This window comes from Leucopleurus acutus (assembly GCF_964270905.1).
Source record: "Leucopleurus acutus genome assembly, chromosome: X".
Classification (NCBI taxonomy): domain Eukaryota; kingdom Metazoa; phylum Chordata; class Mammalia; order Artiodactyla; family Delphinidae; genus Leucopleurus; species Leucopleurus acutus.
The window spans coordinates 42,261,713-42,279,816 of NC_139148.1; the positions used below are offsets into that span (position 1 = coordinate 42,261,713).

General features: G+C 50.0%; 2 protein-coding genes across 6 annotated transcripts; both read left to right on the top strand.

Moving 5' to 3' along the window:
• Positions 1-1,083: 1,083 nt before the first annotated feature.
• PORCN (porcupine O-acyltransferase) lies at positions 1,084-10,495 on the top strand (the record flags this gene model as incomplete). Of its 4 annotated transcripts, XM_082864163.1 has the most annotated exons (14): positions 1,087-1,222; positions 2,451-2,643; positions 2,968-3,011; positions 3,396-3,577; positions 3,659-3,789; positions 3,904-3,921; positions 5,138-5,152; positions 5,250-5,375; positions 5,536-5,636; positions 6,682-6,758; positions 6,852-6,915; positions 7,038-7,123; positions 8,147-8,257; positions 10,394-10,495. In XM_082864163.1, the coding sequence occupies 14 exons, from the start codon at positions 1,087-1,089 to the stop codon at positions 10,493-10,495; spliced, it is 1,386 nt and encodes a 461-aa protein (XP_082720289.1). The 4 variants fall into 4 exon arrangements, with proteins under 4 accessions (XP_082720291.1, XP_082720289.1, XP_082720288.1 ...); XM_082864162.1 differs by lacking the exon at positions 5,138-5,152; XM_082864164.1 differs by lacking the exon at positions 3,904-3,921.
• A 1,345-nt stretch (positions 10,496-11,840) lies between these two features.
• EBP (EBP cholestenol delta-isomerase) lies at positions 11,841-15,876 on the top strand. Of its 2 annotated transcripts, none has more exons than XM_082864323.1 (5): positions 11,841-11,906; positions 12,806-13,169; positions 14,491-14,527; positions 14,653-14,783; positions 15,408-15,876. In XM_082864323.1, the coding sequence occupies exons 2-5, from the start codon at positions 12,869-12,871 to the stop codon at positions 15,629-15,631; spliced, it is 693 nt and encodes a 230-aa protein (XP_082720449.1). In that variant the 5' UTR covers positions 11,841-11,906; positions 12,806-12,868; the 3' UTR covers positions 15,632-15,876. The 2 variants fall into 2 exon arrangements, with proteins under 2 accessions (XP_082720449.1, XP_082720450.1); XM_082864324.1 differs by lacking the exon at positions 11,841-11,906 and adding an exon at positions 12,227-12,329.
• Positions 15,877-18,104: the final 2,228 nt, after the last annotated feature.

An 18,104-nucleotide genomic window follows, 5' to 3' on the forward strand; every position in this document is an offset into this window, starting at 1 on the left:
GACAGTTTGTTCTTGGACGGCCAGAAGACCTCCCGACGCGACCCTTCAGGGACTGGCACACCAAGAGGTCGGAAAGGTGCGGGATCCAACGTTCCACGCGCCGACGTCCTCCAGCGCCCGGCTCGTCTCAACCTCCCGCTCCTCCTTCCCTCAATCCTCCCGCTCCCCTCCTCCTCCGTCCCCGCCCCGCTCCTGTCCTCTTATTGGCCGAGCGGGCCGGCCGGGCCTCCCCGGGATTTAAAGGGCCCGCTCTCCGCGCTGCCCTGGGAGCCGCAGCTGGTCCCGGCCTTGCGGCCTGCGGGGGAGGCTGCCCGGAGGAGGCGGCGACGGTGGCGGCGGCTGTACGTCCCCGGCCCCCTGGACCGCAGCTTTCTTACTGCCAGGTAGGTCGCCGGTAGTGCACGTGCGGCTCTCCCGCTCGCATCCTGAGCCGGCCTCCCCTTGCGGGTCTGCAGCGCGTGTGCTAGGGCCCCCTCTCCATCACCTTTCCAACTCTCCCTTCTGCTGTGTCCCTTTCTACCACCTCCACCTCCCTGCAGCCCCCGGGCCTGGGCAGGGCTTTGTTGGCGGCCGGGAGAGGCCGGGTGGGGGTGGGATGGGGCGCGCGGGGGATACAGGACACCCCCCACATCCTTTCAAGGAGAGATGCACACGGCCCCCAAGTGTCACAGGATCTCCCTCTCTGCCCTCCACACTGAGTGACTCTACCTCGGAAACCAGGGAGCCCCTCAATTTGATATACAGGCCTACAATGTACACCATTCAATCACTATCGGACCCGGACTCTTCCCAGCATACAAGAAACACAGGTCCTTCATTCACCGCAGGTCATGGGCTGTGTGTGTGCACCCAGAACACCCCCCCACACACAGCTGGCGGCTCAGTCTGATGTACCGGACACTCACACCCTCCCTCAGCCCCCCAGTACCCTGTCTCTACAAGCGTTGGACAGCCCCAGACTGAAATCTGAGTGCTCAAGTCCATCTCTTGAGCATCATCTGCCCCGTGGACATCCCAACTAAGCTCCTTCTATGTCCCCCCTTTGGCAGGTCTATCCATCAGTCCATCCATCCGTGGGGGTCCACAATGGCCACCTTCAGCCGCCAGGAATTTTTCCAGCAGCTGCTGCAGGGCTGTCTCCTGCCTACTGCCCAGCAGGGCCTTGACCAGATCTGGCTGCTCCTTGCCATCTGCCTCGCCTGCCGCCTCCTGTGGAGGCTTGGTAAGTGCCTGCCACACCATGGGCCACCACGCCAGGCCAAATCACACCTGCCACGTTCATCCGTACCAAGCCCCACTTTATCCTGCCACATCTTGCCAAGCCAAGCCAGGCTCGTACACGTCCAGCCTACCACAGCCCACCAGGCTAAGCGCCATTCTACCACACCACGTCCCACTAACCCAGCCACCCCATGCTACACCACACCAAGCCACATCCTGCCATGCCAAGCCATACCTTTCCGTATCCCTGGGTTCTGGGACTGTTGAAAGCTGAGGTTCTTGAATCTTGGGATCCTGAAATGCCTACATCCCAAGGTTATAAGATTCTGAAATGCTGATGTCACAGGGTTATGGAAAGTACCATGTATCCCAAAGTGCCGTGTTACGGGGTTTGGGGATTCTGACAAGTTGAAATTCTCACATTCCAGGCTTCCAAAATGCTGGCATTCTGGATTTCTGGAATCAAGGCATGATAAAATCTCTGGATTCTAGGATTCTGGAATGTTTCCACAAATCGTGGCAAGCCTATATCCAAACAACAAGATCCCAAGTGCCCGAGATCCCCATGGGATGCTGAGAATTTTGGAAATCTGAGATTCAGAAGTTCTACACTTTCTTTTTTCTTGTTCTTTTATTTTAAATGGATGTTTTATTTTTTCCCCAGGTTTATCACTTTGAAAAGTTTCAAAGTTACTGAAAAGCTAAGTTGAAAGAATAGTACAATGAACACCCATATATGCATCACCTGATTCTCCAACTGTCAACATCTTGCCACATTAGCTTGCTCTATCTACCTATCTATCTACCTACCTATCCATCCGTCCATCTGCCTATCTATCTATCATCTTCCTGAATCACTTGAATAACCTGCTGACACTTCATCCCAAATCCTCTTGCGTGTGTCCCCCAAGAACAAAGACATCTTCCCCCCACAGCCATAGCCTCAACCATCACCCCTCAGGAAATTTAATCTTGATGCCATGATATTATTCAATATAAGTTATTCAAATTTCCTCCAGGGTTCCCAAAGTGACCTTTATAGATGTCTCTTTTCTTTAAACCCAAGCCCTGCCACCTCCCCAGCTCCCCAACACCTGCTTTGGGCCCCCTGCAGTCCCACCACGTTCCAACCTCTAAGCCTTTGCCTGAGCTACGTCCTCTGCCCAGGCTGCCCTTCTACCAGCCCTGCTCTAATTCCCTTTCTTGTTCTCTCTTTCTCTCACCCAAAGGGTTGCCATCCTACCTGAAACATGCAAGCACCGTGGCAGGCGGGTTCTTCAGCCTCTACCACTTCTTCCAGCTGCACATGGTTTGGGTCGTACTGCTCAGCCTCCTGTGCTACCTCGTGCTGTTCCTCTGCCGACATTCCTCCCATCGCGGCGTCTTCCTCTCCGTCACCATCCTCATCTACCTACTCATGGGGTATGGGTGTATGTCCTCATCCCCACGCTGTCAGCAGAAGGGCGGGGGGATCCCCAGGCCGCCCCTCCTGAGGCTGTCCAGGACAGGGAGGACGTGGGGTGTTTCTGGAGGGGATGGAAATCTGGGAGACTTGTTCTTTCCGAAGGCTACACAGAACAGGCTGGACTTGAGCTCCCCCTGGAGGAGGGAGCCCTGGAGAACTATTCCTCCATGAGGTTGTGCAGGGCAGGGAAGGGTATACCCTCTCTGCACCTTGGTTTCCCCCCTTTGTGGTATCTGAGGCCAGAGGAGTCACAGGGCCAAGACCACCACCTTTTTCCTCAGTGAGATGCACATGGTGGACACCGTGACATGGCACAAGATGAGAGGTAGGCAGCCCTGACCCTCTCCCCTGCCCCAGCCCTCCAGCCCCACTCCACATCTCCTGACTCCCCCCACCCTGTCTTTCCTTCCCCGCTTTTCTCCCTCATCTGCCTAGCCCACTGGACACGCAGCCCTTAGATTCCCCTTACATCTGTGTTTCTCTCTACCGTGTCTCTTCCCCATCTGTCTGTCCCATCTCATGTCCATGCCTGACTCTCTTGAGTCAAGACATCTGCCAGTCCTGGGCCTACCTGCTCAGCTGCCTGTCTGGCCCCATGCCCACCTCTCCACACTTGCTCTTCTTTCTTACCACCTCTCACCTGGTGTTCCCCATACCCCATGATGACCTGCTCTCTGCTCATCCACTTGACCATGGGCACCACACCTAGGGGCCCAGATGATTGTGGCCATGAAGGCGGTGTCTCTGGGCTTCGACCTGGACCGGGGTGAGGTGGGTGCAGTGCCCTCGCCCGTGGAGTTCATGGGCTACCTCTACTTCGTGGGCACCATCGTCTTTGGGCCCTGGATATCCTTCCACAGCTACCTACAGGCCGTCCAAGGCCGCCCGCTGGTGAGGTCCTGGGTGGACAGGTGGGCAGGGACCATGGGAAGCCACCATGGGGCAGTGTTCATGGAGCCTTGATCCCCACAGAGCCGCCGATGGCTGCAGAAGGTGGCCCGGAGTCTGGCGCTGGCCCTGCTGTGCCTTGTGCTGTCCACCTGTGTGGGCCCCTACCTCTTCCCGTACTTCATCCCCCTTGATGGTGACCGCCTCCTTCGCAAGTGAGCACAGCCTTCGAGGCCTCTGCCCAGCAGTGAGGGGGTTGGGGAGGGACCTGGGGTCTCCCCAGCTCTGAGTTGTCTCTTAATGCTTCTGTCTGTCTTCTGTTACTACAGCAAGAAACGCAAAGCCAGGTAAATGAGGGCAGGTGCTGAGGGCGAGTGGGGCTGAATGGGGGTGGGTGCACAGTCTGTGACTGATTGGTTCTGTGAGTCTGAGACTGTCTGACCTCCACCCGGTGACTAGGCAGAGACTGAGTGTCTGTGGCTGTGGTTTGACCAAGATTGGCCCTATGACTCCGTGTACAATGGATACTCCGTCACATACTGTGCCTGGCTGTCCGTCTGTTCTGCTATTTCACCATCAGAAGCAAGTTATGTGACTGCAGTGCCACAAGTATGTGTTGGTTGGTGACACTGACCTGTCTGTGACTCCAGCTAGGGGTTTGTATAGGTTGTTTACCTATCAGCCAGGGACTCCTGTGTGGGACTGGAGTTCTGGCTGTCTGGCTGGGCGGTTGTCCATGATGGGAGTATGTGGCTGTCACTGGATAGGATAAATCTGGCTTGTCTGTAACCCTGGCTGGGAATGGGTCTGACTGTCGCGTGCCGTGCGCATGTCTGTGATGGATTCTGCCTGTGGGTCTGCCTTCTCTGGCTCCTTGGTATTGTCTAGCTGAGGGGCAGAACCGACCTTCCACCCCGGGTGTGACTAGGATTTCATCCAGCTATTTGACTGTATGACCTTCTCCCCTACTCATTGGCCACTGATTGTGTCTGATGCTGAATGAGGCTCTGAAGGGTGGAATGACTTGCCCAGTGTCACCCAACTAAGCAGCCAGGCACTAATCCCAGGCCTGAATCCAGAACCTATGCTTTTTCCAGTGTAAGACGCTGCTTGTCTTTGACCGTGTCTGACTGTACAACTGACAGGATGACTATCTGAGTGCAGAATTGTGTGTGCATGCGTAACAGGGTGCTTGATGGTCTCTGTGCCTAACTAAAGGACTTCCGGGTATCTTATGGTCACTGAATCAGGTCAGAGAGCTTGGAGTCTGATAGTATGTGTGTCTGGCCATGTGGCTGTGAGGTCAGCCTCTAACAGTCCCTGGGTCTGGACGTCTGGCCACGTGAAGCTGCGGGACCGTGTCATATTATAGGGCAGCTCACACATCCATTTGAGCTACCTGAAACTAACTGATGGTGTACGGATGGATAGATGTGTGGGACTATCACAGCGCACCTCTTTTGCCGCCATATTTGTCTGTCTTGTTGATGAACAACTCAGGCCAGCCTCCAGGGCCTCTCTGACTCTCTTTCCTTTCTTCTCTGCTGCCTTCCTGACCCCTAGGGGCACCATGGTAAGGTGAGTCTACAGAGGGGCCAGGGATGCTGGCACATGGTGGGGTGTCACGCTGGGGCCTGGGCGTGATGCCTCTCTCTCCCTGGCTCCTTTCCCGCAGGTGGCTGCGAGCCTATGAGAGCGCTGTCTCCTTCCACTTCAGCAACTATTTTGTGGGCTTTCTGTCCGAGGCCACGGCCACGTTGGCAGGGGCTGGCTTCACCGAGGAGAAGGATCACCTGGAATGGTGGGGAGGGCTGGGGAGCCCCATCTCCCACAGGGTGCTGCCTAGAGGAGCTGCAGGGAGGAGGGGGGTGTTCCTGGGGGAGGGAACAGCCAAGAACAAAAATGTGGCCATCAGGTGGGTTGAAATCCCAAATGAGTTTGCGTGTCTCTTTTGCCCATAGGGACCTGACGGTCTCTAAGCCACTGAACGTGGAGCTGCCCCGGTCCATGGTGGAAGTTGTCACAAGCTGGAACCTGCCCATGTCTTATTGGCTAAATAACTGTGAGTCACCACTCCAAGAGAGTTGGCAGTCCTCAACCCACACCCCTTTCACACATTCATACAACAAGCTGAAGATAGTAGGGACCAAAAAATCTCCCAAATTCCTGTCCTTGTGGAGTTGACATTTTTGTGGGGGTAGCAGTATAATAAAAAGAAAATACACAATAGTTCAGGTAGTGATAAGTGCTATGGTAAAAAATAAAGAAAGAAAGCAGGTAGAGATGACCTGGGAGTGTTAGGAGTGTGTGAGTAGGGGTGGATGCAATTTTAAATACATCATCCAGAGCAAGTCTCACTGAGGAGCTAACGTTTGAGCAAAGACCTGAAGAAGGTGAGAGAGCAATCAATGCAAACATGTAGGGGAGGAATTTAACACATGGAAGGAACAGCAAGTGCAAAGGCCCTGAGGCAGGAGCATACCTGGCACATTTGAAAAACAGTGAGGAGACCAGTGTGGTGGGATCAGAGTGAGCGAGGGGACCAGTGGCAGGAGGTGAGTTCGGAGAGGTGACAGGGCCTGGTTCTGTAGGGCCTCTCTGGCCACGGGGAGGACTTTGGCTTTTTCTCTGAGAGAGATCTCAGAGCAGGGTTCTGAGCAGAGGAGGGCCATGGGCTGACTTAGGTTGTACCAGGACCCTCTGGCTACTGTGAGGACAGACAGGGAGTCGGGGAGGGCAGAGTGGAAATGGGGAGGAGAGGTCAGATTCTGGATAAACTCTGAAGATAGAACTGACAGGATTTGCTGAGTTTGGTTATGGGCATTGGGGGTGGGGGGCAGATCAAGGGTGATAGTGAGGCTTTTGTCCTGAGGAACTGGAAGGGTGTAGTTGACACTGGCTGCACTTGGGAAAGACTATAGGAGGAGCAGGTTGGGAGGGAAGATCAGGAGCTAACTTTTAGACAATGTGAAGTCGGAGGCCATTATAAAGAGACTTCATCCTGGGGGCCCCAAGAGGTTGTGGGTATCCTCACCCTGCCCTATGGCCCTCCAGGAAGGGCAGGGGGGAATCTCAGGAGACACTTGCCCCACATCTCCCCCCTGCAGATGTTTTCAAGAATGCTCTCCGCCTGGGGACCTTCTCAGCTGTGCTGGTCACCTATGCAGCCAGCGCCCTCCTGCACGTGAGCAGGGCGGAGCGGGACCAGGGTGGTAGCTGGATGGGGGTGGTAGGGCCTCCTCCTCACTCACCTCATTGCCCCCCACCCCCACCCCAGGGCTTCAGCTTCCACCTGGCTGCGGTGCTGCTGTCCCTGGCGTTTATCACTTATGTGGAGCACGGTGAGGGCGGAACCCAGCCCAGTAGATGGGATGGAAGGTTGGTGGCGGGCTGGAACCACCGTCCCCTGAGGCTAACCTGACGCCCTTACCTCTGCCCCCCCCCCACCCCACATCTGCCCTAGTCCTCCGAAAGCGCCTGGCTCGGATCCTCAGTGCCTGCATCTTGTCGAAACGGTGCCCAGCAGACTGTTCACACCAGCATCGCTTGGTGAGGGTTCAGCCTAGGCAGCCTTTTGTCCAACTCTCCCCCTCAAAAATTACTTCTGTCTCTATCTTATATCTGTCTCAGGGTGCCCAGCTTCCTCTTCCAGTGCCCGATCCACCCCCATAACCTCATCTCTATTCACTGGCATCCATTTATCTAACGAACATTTATCAAGCAACTGCTATATACCCACCTAGCGTTTATTTTCGCCAGTGAACATCTGTTGAGCACCTGCTGGTATCAGGCATTGTTCAAGGTGCTGGAGACACAGTGGTGAACAAAACAGACCAAAGTCCCAGCCCTCTGGGACAAACATTTTAACAGGGAAGACAGTAAATAAAAAATAAGTAAAGTATAATAGTTTGTTAGACTGTGATTAGTGCCAAGGAGAAAATACATAAGAGAAAGAGAAAGGGAAGTATCAGGGGCTGAGTGGTTTCAAGTTTAAATGGGGAGGTGACTTTTGAGTTCTTTAACTGAAGGAGGTGAGGGAGGGAAGCATTCCAGGCAAAGGCAACAACAGTGTAAAGGCCCTGAGATGGGAGAGGGCCTGGAATATTTGAGGAACAGCAAGGAGGCCGGTATGGCTTGAGCAGAGTGAGTGAGACAGGGAGAGGTGGGCCCTGTAGGTCACAGTGGGGATTTGCTTTCGTTTGAGTCTTTTTCTTTTCTCATTCTTTTTGCAACAAGAAGTATGGAGAATTTCAGATTTTCCTCCCACCCGACAACCAATGTTTATCACCATAAACCCCCAACTCAAAGCCCTACCCACCATTTTTCCTCCTCTGCCTGAATACTCACATCTCCCCCAACCTGGACGCTCTCATGCTAACAGTACCCTCATCCTTGGATACCCCTTGAGCTCCCATAGGAGGATCAGAACCATCTCTTTCCTACCCTGGGGGTGGGTGCCCTGGACATCCTCATTCCTGTGCCTTGTGCATTTCCCTGTGTGCCCCTGCCCAAGTGGGGCTGGGGGATGGTGATTAGGTCCAGCTGCCAAGCATATCCATCTGTCCCCCACAGGGCCTGGGGGTGCGAGCCTTAAACCTGCTCTTTGGGGCCCTGGCCATCTTCCACCTGGCCTACCTGGGCTCCCTGTTCGATGTTGATGTGGACGACACCACAGAGGAGCAGGTGAGGTGGGGCCCTGGGCTCAGGGTTACCCAGGGATATGCTACCTATTCATGGGAACCATGAGGACAAAGGTGGGGAGGCCAAGGCATGGGAACCTTGTGTCATCTGTCTCCAGCTTGTGTAGCCACTGCTCTACCGTCCTTCTGTCCCCTTGTCCCTCTGGTTGATTCATACTGTTGGGTCTTTTACTTGGGTGAAGTGTGCAAAATACATTTATTTTACTTATAAAATTTATTTTCTAGAGATGGGGTGCAAAATGCAGGTTTTACTTTTTTAAAAGTTAATTATTTCATCATATTTTTATTTAGGTAGAATTCACAAGATTTCTTTATTTAATTTGTTAAAAAAATAGTTTTACTTACATTGATTGTGCAAATCCTGGATTCTACTTAAAAAGTGTATGTTGGGCTTCCCTGGTGGTGCAGTGATTGAGAGTCCGCCTGCCGATGCAGGGGACACGGGTTTGTGCCCCGGTCCGGGAAGATCCCACATGCCGCAGAGCGGCTGGGCCCACGAGCCATGGCTGCTGAGCCTGCGCGTCCGGAGCCTGTGCTCCGCAACAGGAGAGGCCACAACAGTGAGAGGCCCGCGTATTGCAAAAAAAAAAAAAAAATAGTGTATATTAAAATGTATATACTAGTTTTATGCAGGTGGAGTGTGCACGTTCCAGGTTTTACCCCTTTTTAAATGAAAAACAATTTCAAAATAATGTTTATTCATATGGCACTAGCAGGATCCCGGTTTAGCTTCTCTTTCAGTTCATTTTTTTTCTCTTTTTTTTTTTGGCCATTCCAGGTGGCTTTCGGGATCTTAGTTCCCCGACCAGGGATTGAACCCTGGCCCCCGCAGTGAAAGCGCCGAGTCCTAACCACTGGACGGCCAGGGAGTACCCTGCATTAACTATTTTTAAAGTTTTAATAAAAATAAAACAAAAATTTTATTTAAAAAGAAGCAAAACCCAGATTTTGCATATTCAACCTGAATAAAAAATTAAAAATTGTTTTTAATGACAAAATATAAAATAATATAAAGTTTTATTTTCAATTAAAAATTTAAGAAAATTCCCTGGCTGTCCAGTGGTTAGGACTCGGTGCTTTCACTGCGGGGGCCAGGGTTCAATCCCTAGTCGGGGAACTAAGATCCCTCAAGCCACACGGCATGACCAAAAAAAAAAAAAAAAAAGTTAATGCATATCACGTGGTTGAAAAACCAAACAGTATTCAAGATATTCAGGGGAGAGTCTTATTCCTGCCGTCTTACCCCCACCCTCTTACAGGTAACCACTTTTATTCATTTTATTAAACTATCCTTCTAAAATTGAAGCATAATAAGCAGATATAAAAATATATTTTAATTCCCTCCCCCCTGCTTTTTACCCTAAAGGTAACACATGAATGACACTGTGCTGCATGTTGCTTTTTTCACATAATTCCTGAAAACCTTCCACATGAAGACATAGAGTGTCCTCGTTCATTTTTTCCATTGTGACACAATGTAGTTTGTCCCTTATTGGTGGACACCCAGGTGATTCCCACTCTTTTCCTATGGTAAGTGGTGCTGCAGCAAGTAATACCCTCACATCCATGTGGATTCACATAGGTGCAGACAGAGCTGTAGGATCTAGTCTTGACAGCAATGGAGAAGTTACCTTTTTGCCCTCCCACCAGCAGTATGTGATCGTGCTTGACGCCCCGACAACAGAGTGCCTCTCAGACCTCATGGATATGTTTGCCAGTTTGAGTGGAGGAAGATGATGAGTGAGGCTGAGTATTTTTTCGTATATTTAAGAGCCATTTGGGTTTTTTTTTTCCTTTACTGAAAATGGCCTACTCACCTCCTTTGCTAATTTTTGCCTTTTTAAAAAATCAGTTTCTAGGAGCTCTTTATATATATAGGAGAGTACAGGTCAGAGAGTGGGATTGCCTTGTCTTGTTTTCTAAATTTTTGAAAGAGAAGAAAATACAAAAGAAAAAACTAAATATGCCTACCTTTCATATGTACCCAATCTCTTCTTTGGGGCCTCACTCAGGGTTGCAGTGGAGTCACAGAAACGTCCTTGAGCAAAGGATAGGTTTTCCTGAGACCTTCTTTGTTCTTGCTGAGTGGGACCGACCATCACCGCTTTCTCTCCCACAGGGCTACGGCATGGCATACACTGTCCACAAATGGTCAGAGCTCAGCTGGGCCAGTCACTGGGTCACTTTTGGATGCTGGATCTTCTACCGTCTCATAGGCTGAGGCACATCTGTGGACCCTCACAACTCTCTCAAGACCCCTCCTCAGGGTGCCAGCTCTGATGGGGGATGAGGGAAGGCCCTCTCTCTAATTCTTGACCCTCTCTCCATCCTTGACCCCCCAACACCCATACACACACACACACACACACACACACACCCCATTTCCATGCCTGTCAATCCCCACCCCACCACAAGGCGGGAAGGGAGTGGTCCCTGCTGGGGCCTAGGGGCGGGGGATGCTTGGGGAAGCAGAGAGGGGGAGATCCAGGGCCTCCCCGCCTTCCTTGACCCTTTTTATATACAGTTTGTTATTATCAAATAAAAGTAGGAAGTATACAAAAGGCTCGCTCTTCACTGCTCAGTGGGGAATAGAAGTGAGTGAGGAAGGGGGCACAGCATGGATAAAGGTTTGGAAGCTAGAAACCGTGAAGAGGGAGGTTGTGATTGGTTCATGGTTTATTATCATTCATGACTGGATGATGAGCCTGAGGATAGCACTGCTTGATTTGAGTGGGGCCAGGACAGATTGGATACTTGGATGTAGGGGAGGCCTGATACTAATTGGCTAGAAAAACTGAGGGATCCCCATTCGGTTTGGTTGCCCTGACTGGGACAGAGGAGGGAAAGACTGATGAAGAGTTGATGCTTATTGGTCCTTAGGACTGAGGGCTGTGGGTTCTAATTGGATAGGAGGCCTGGGTTGGACCTGGATACTGACTTAGTCTGGGTGCCCACTGGGTTAGAGTTATGGAGTCCTGATTGGTTCTTTAGAGTTGGCAGGGGGAGATTGAGGGTCTCCATGCCAATTGGCCAACAAAGCTGAAGGGCCTGGGTTTTGATTGGTTCTTCTGACTTGAAGTCAGGAGAGGTGAAGATGGCCTGAGGGAGAGGCAGAGGCAGCGTGTAGTATTGATCTGCCTGTTGTATTAACAGTTTCCTTGCCCATTCGGGGATTAGGATTGAAGGTTGGTCTGGGAAAAGATTTCGTTGCTCTGCCTTTGAAAATGAGGGCAAAGGTGAGAGGACACAACGCAATGCTGATGCAACAGCACAGAAACACCCGATTTCCGATGTGATTTATAAGGGGATAGGAAACTGAAACCGCGACTCGCTGCAGGTTGGCTTCCGCCGAAAACGCCCACCAACCTTGGCCCTCCCAGCCTCTTCCACGCCTGACTGGGTCTCAACCAACAGCGAAAATGGTACCAACGCGTGAGGGCGGGGTCGGCAGCACAGAGAATTACTATTGGTTGGGAGCGGCAGTGGCCTCCTTCCCAGCCCCTCCATTGGCCAGTTCCGTAAGGCGGAACCTGTGAGGGGTTGGGTTTGAACTAGGGATATTTCGGAGCCAGCGAGCGATCCTAGAGAGACCCCGGAGCCGGTGGGAGAGGCCGCTGCAGCCGCGCTGCTGGGTGAGTTCCCTCCGCCTGGCCTGCCACTCCATCCCTTAGTTCTCAATTGCAAAACGGCCAGCCCTCGGCGCGCCTGCGCAAGACCCTACCCTTTCCCCCCCCCACCCCGCGCCGTCCCACCCCCCCCGCCACCCCCACGCGCCTGCGCAGGACCCCCGGCTACCGCGCGGTCGTCCGGACGACAGAAGATCCGCCTTCTCATTGGGCAGCTGAACTAGCGGGTTCTAGTTCTGATTGGTGGTCTCTGTATTTGACCCTCCTTTTTCTCTTTAGCGCCCCGCGCAAGGCTCCTCTTTGTTGCAGGTTAGCCGCAGGCTGCGCAATTTCGGGAGGAGTCGGGCGATCCCACACACTGAACCTGAGGGTCGTCGTTCTGATTAGTCTTCTCTCTTCTGTCCTGCAGTTTCCAGGACTACGGGGAGGGTAATAGCTTTCCGTTGCATGATGCAAGACAGTGACCCCTGCAAATGGGACCTTACCTGGTCGTTGTGTCTCCCCCAGCCGACTGTGACCCCTGAGGGCGGGGATCAGGTGGCTCCCCCACCAAAGCGTGACCAATGAGGGCTGGGACCTAGTATGATTCTTGTGTCTGCCCACCAGACTGTGACCAATGAGGGCAGAGACTGGGCCTGGTTCCTATCTTCCCCAGCAAACTGACCAATGAGGGCTGGGACCTGTTCTAGTTCCTGTATCTACCGCATCCTATGGCTCCCGGAGGGCTGGAACAAGCTTTCAGTCTTTCTGTGGCCTTATAGTCATGTTTTTTAAAACAGTAAATGATTAGATTATTTTAATCATGTCTGTATTAATTGGTTAATTGAGTCCATTTACATTTCTTGTCATAATAAACTGTTTGGATTTGATTTTATGATCTCATTCTGTGCTCTCTATTTGTTCAGGTTTTTCCTTTCCTTTTATTCTCCTTTCTACATATCCACACACCTCCATCAGCCTACAAAGACATGACCGCCAATGCCAGCCCCGTGCACCCATACTGGCCTCGGCACCTGAGGCTGGACAACTTTGTGCCTAATGACTGCCCCACCTGGCATCTCCTGGCTGGCCTCTTCTCCATCTCTGGGGTCTTAGTTGTGACCACATGGCTGTTGTCAGGTCATGCTGCGGTCATCCCACTGGGGACTTGGCGGAGACTGTCCCTGTGCTGGTTTGCAGTGTGTGGGTTCATTCACTTGGTGATTGAGGGCTGGTTCAGCCTCTACCACGAGGACCTTCTCGGAGACCAAGCCATCTTGTCTCAACTCTGTGAGTCCTGAGTTCTTCAGTGTGCTGTGGAAGGGAATTTCCTGGGCAGGGATTGGCTTAGATGTTTACCCACCCACCAACTCTTTTCCATTCATTTTGAATAAAATTTTTAAATTTATTTAACTTTTTGTTGCATATATATTCACATGGATCCAAAACTAAACAATTTAAAGAGGTATGCGGTGAAAATCTGCGTTCTATCCACCAAGTTTCCCCAAATAATTGCATATGTTTCTTTTCAGGGTTTTACACATAAATTAACACACATAAGCCTCAGTTTGCTCAATTATAAAAGAGGGATAATAAGTCATATCCAAATATATGTAAGACACTTAGAACAGTGTTTGGCAGATAGTAGATGCCATATTACTTATTATCATCATCATCATCGTCATTTTTATTTTTTCTTTTGTGTAAATGGTAACATGCTATATACACTTCTGAACTTTGCTTTTTTTAAATGAGGACACTTACAGAACTATTTGACTTTTCCAGTATCGATAGCATTTTCCACCAATATTTTGCTGTTACAAACAATACTCCTTTTTGGCCTCAAGAATAAATCTGGTAGAACATTCTTCTGCAAGTCTCCGTGTGGAGATCTGCTTTCATTTCTCTAGGGTAAATATGGAGGAGTGGAATGGCTGGGTCACATGGTAGATGTGTGTTTACCTTTATGAAAAACTGCCAAACTTTTCAAGAATGGCTGCACCAAAAAAATTTAAAAAATGGCTGCGCCATTTTATATTCCCACCGGCAGTATATGAGAGTTCTAGTTTCCCACATCCTCACTGACACTTGGTATGGTCAGGTGTTTCTTAAATTTTAGTCCTTCCAGTGGATGTGAGTGATATCTCATTATGGTTTTAATTGGCTTTCCCTTAATGACTAACAAAAGTTTGAGTAGCTTTCATGTGTTTACTGACCATTTGGAAATCCTCTTTTGTGAAAAGCCTATTCCAGTCTCCTATTTTTACACTGGGTGATCTGTCTTTTTCTTGATTCTCTGCTCACTCTTTCATTTACTCATCTGTTCACCTTCTCTCTCTCTCTCGCTGTCACTCACTCATTGGCTACGTCCCTCACTCCATCATTTACACCTGCCTCATTTTACTCCACAAACATTTATTGAATACCAGACAATCACAGCAACACTTATTGTTCTGTGCCAGGTTTGCACACATTATCTTGTATACATATATTAACCCTAGAGTCCAAACAACTACCCCATTTCACAGATGAGGAAACTGAGGCATGGGGAAGTTAGTCTGAGTTCCTTTTCCTGATGATATTCTTCATGTATGTCTCTCGTCTTCTTCAGGGAAAGAGTATGCCAAGGGAGACAGCCGATACATCCTGTAAGTGTTTGCCTCTGTCAAGGGAGACCTGTGTTTTGGAGGGGTGGTGAGTCAGGGACCACTAATGGGGTGCCTTGTGGGGAGAGCACAGTGATGCCAGTGCCCCCCAATCCTTTCTCTTGCAGGAATGATAGCTTCATGATATGCATGGAGACCATCACAGCTTGCTTGTGGGGACCACTCAGCCTATGGGTGGTGATCGCCTTTCTCCGCCAGCAGCCCCTCCGCTTTGTCCTACAGCTTGTGGTCTCTGTGGGTGAGGAGAGGGCCCACACTGGGTGCTTGAGGGCTTGATGGGGGATCCACAGACATGGGGGCATCCCTGCAGGTGGGACCTCTCAATGTGCCCATCCAGGGCTGAGTCAGACTGAATGACAAACTCCCTGAGGTTCTGGAACAGCCATGCCCCTCTTGGCCTGCATTCTCGAGCAAGGAGTGTTCATTTCTCCTCCCACTCCATCACAAAGTTTCCCATGAAGGTTACGGTTACATGAGGTGACCCATGATGGTGGGAGGCCCCCGGATCCTCCAGGAGCAAGATTCTGAGTTTCCTTCATCTGAGATTCAGTCCTCTTATGTTCTTACTTTGTTAACTTTCTGGAAATGTGAGTTCTCTCTAGTCCTGGAATCCTGAGATGTCTTGAATGAAAGGATTTTGAGCTTCCTTAAACTCTAGAGATATGAACTCTCCTGAGTTCAGAAAGTTTCAGCTTCTGATTTCTGGAAATCTCACTTCTGTTTTCTGAAATCCTCAGCCATATGATTGCAGAACACTTAGGTCTCTGAATTTGGGAATCCTGAGCTCTGATGACTTGGAAAATGGCTTGGAATTGTTCCCCCTCCTTACAGGCTTTCCTTCTTCCCCTTCTATCTCCCACAGGTCAGATATACGGGGATGTGCTATATTTCCTGACAGAGCACCGTGAGGGATTCCAGCATGGGGAGCTGGGCCACCCTCTCTACTTCTGGTTTTACTTTGTCTTCTTGAACGCCCTGTGGCTGGTGCTGCCCGGAATCCTCGTGCTTGATTCTATAAAGCAACTTGCTCGTGCCCAGAGCATGCTGGACACCAAAGCCACAAAAGCCAAGAGCAAGCAGAACTAATGAGTGATGAACTGGGCTTGAACACTGGCTATTGAGGAACTCTCCACCTGCCAGAAGATTCCAATCCTTGCTCTCACAGGTTGGAAGGACAAATCAAATTGATCTGTCAAACTCAGGCTGATGGATGAACAGGGGGGAGAAAGGAGCTGTGTGGAGCTACTGTCAGGAGCTGTTGGGACAAAGGTACAAGAGAACCTTGGAAGTCTGTAATGGGGACAATTTTTTTAAATCAGGAAATAAAGATCTTGACCCTATGCTGAGAGATCTTTAATGACTAACCCCAGAGATGCCCCATGACTGACCCCATAGACCCCTCCAGCACTCATTCCACAGACCACCATTCTCTCAGCCATAGACTGCCATCATCATCATGTAGACCTCGAATCTATGACCTCACAAATCCCCATCACTGACCCCACAGATTCCTCTGATGGCTGATTAGATCCATGAATCACACCTGTCAGCTCTTTTAAGGCGTGATCATCCACCCACGCCCTTGGCGTTCTCTCCAGAACACACCTCTCTTTTTGCAATATGGACAGGCTGAGAATTTTCCAAATCCAAGTTCTTCAGTTTACTCAACCTCTTGTCTCCTGATCAGGTACCCCACAACTACCCCATCACTAACTCCACAGACCCCTCATTACTCCAAAGACCCCCATCACTACCCTAACCATCCCATCACTCACACCAGAGACCCCACAAAACTCACTCCACCACCCTCCCATCACTCACACCACATACTCCATCATTAACAACTAAGATACCCATCACTCTCCCCACAGCCTTTCATTTGCTCCAGAGACAGACCATCATTCACCTCACAGACCTCTGTCACTCACACCACAGACCCCATCACTCGCCCCAACAGACCTCCCATCACGTACAACTCCAAGACTCACCTCATAGACTCCCTATCATGTGTCACACAAACCCTCTCACTCTCCCCACAAACCCCCTATCATTTACCCCATAGGCCTCTTATCACTCACCATACAGATCCCCTATCACCACCCTATAAACTCCCCATAACTCACCCTGCAGAATCCATCACTTACCTTACATACCCCATCACTCACCCTATAGATCCCCAATTACCCCACAGATCTTCCATCACTTACCCCATATCCTATCACTCAACCCCACAGACCACCTGTCATGTACCCACAGATACTCTTCACCCTACAGACCCCCATCACTCATCCTGCACTCTCTGTCATTAACCTCATAGACCTTCAGTCATAAAACAAATGGGTACTTGAGGAATTTTGAGGAGATGACAAAGAATGAATAATAAAACTGCAGATACCTGGAAACTGGCTCCAGGTAACCTGTGCAGAGCAGAACTTCATTTTAAATCCTGGTTCCGCTCAAGCCTACAGTGTAGCTTTTGACAAATGCCTCACTGTTAAGGCCGTGCTTCACTTTCTCACCTCAGATCCATCACTTACCTCATGGTTTACTTAAGGCATGCTGGCCTCTGTGTTCTTCCTCAGACACACCAGGCACAGGCCCACCTTCCGTCCATTGCACTGTCTGCTCTCTGTGCCATTTACTATCGCTTTGGTCTAGAGCATGTTTTCCCCTTTCATTCAGTGCTTTCATCTGTAAAATGCTTATAATAATAGTACCTACCTCATAGGGTTTTTATGCAGGTTAAAGGAATTAATATATTTAGACTATCTGGCATACACTTTGTTGAATGGAACAATGAACAAATGAAAGAGAAAGTTCTCCCCAGCACTATGGCAAGGACCTCCTTTTTGAATTCCTTGCTTCCAGTATCTTTCCTTCCAGGGCTCTCTCCACAACCAAGACAGGGACATCTGATCACATCATACCCCCATCTAAAACCTGTGCTCCAGGGCCTGCAGGATAAAACTCCAAGCTCTAGGCTAATGTTTTGCTCATTCCACCCTATGGTAATTTTAATGAGAAACAGACTTTCAAACTCCCTGTTTCCATCAGAAAATCCAGCAGTGCCACAGAAGTGTTTTAGAATTGCAGACTTCTCTAAAAAGGTAACGTTAATGGTAGCATCCATACAATACTGCAGCAACAGCTGGAGTCCAGGTAACTTACAGGACTCCTTTGTGAGAAATTACATTTGTAAGGGCAGCCTGTATTTTGTCCAAACCATATAGATGTTATACAGTAAAGTGAGGAGAATGCCTTTTTGCATTTTGTGGTACATAAAGTTTCTCAAAGGAGTCTAAGCTATGTCCAGTATTCAGCTGATATTTGGTGGACACACCATTTAATAACAGGATCGATCTCAACGTGTTGTAAGGATTCAATAAAAACAAAGGCAAACTTTAAAAAGCTAGGACCTCCAGAGAGCATACAAATGGCTTTTTTGGGTGAATTACTTATTGAAGTATAACATGCGGGCAGAAACTGCAAAAATCATAAATGTACAGCTCCATGAATTTTCACAACGTGTAAACTATTTTTTAAAAGATTCTGGAAAAAG

Coding starts and splice junctions, on each gene's coding strand:
- EBP (XM_082864323.1), top strand. CDS start 12,869: ATGACCGCCAATGCCAGCCCCGTGCACCCATACTGGCCTCGGCACCTG. Junction 13,170..14,490: donor AGCCATCTTGTCTCAACTCT/GTGAGTCCTGAG, acceptor CGTCTTCTTCAG/GGAAAGAGTATGCCAAGGGA. Junction 14,528..14,652: donor GGAGACAGCCGATACATCCT/GTAAGTGTTTGC, acceptor TTTCTCTTGCAG/GAATGATAGCTTCATGATAT.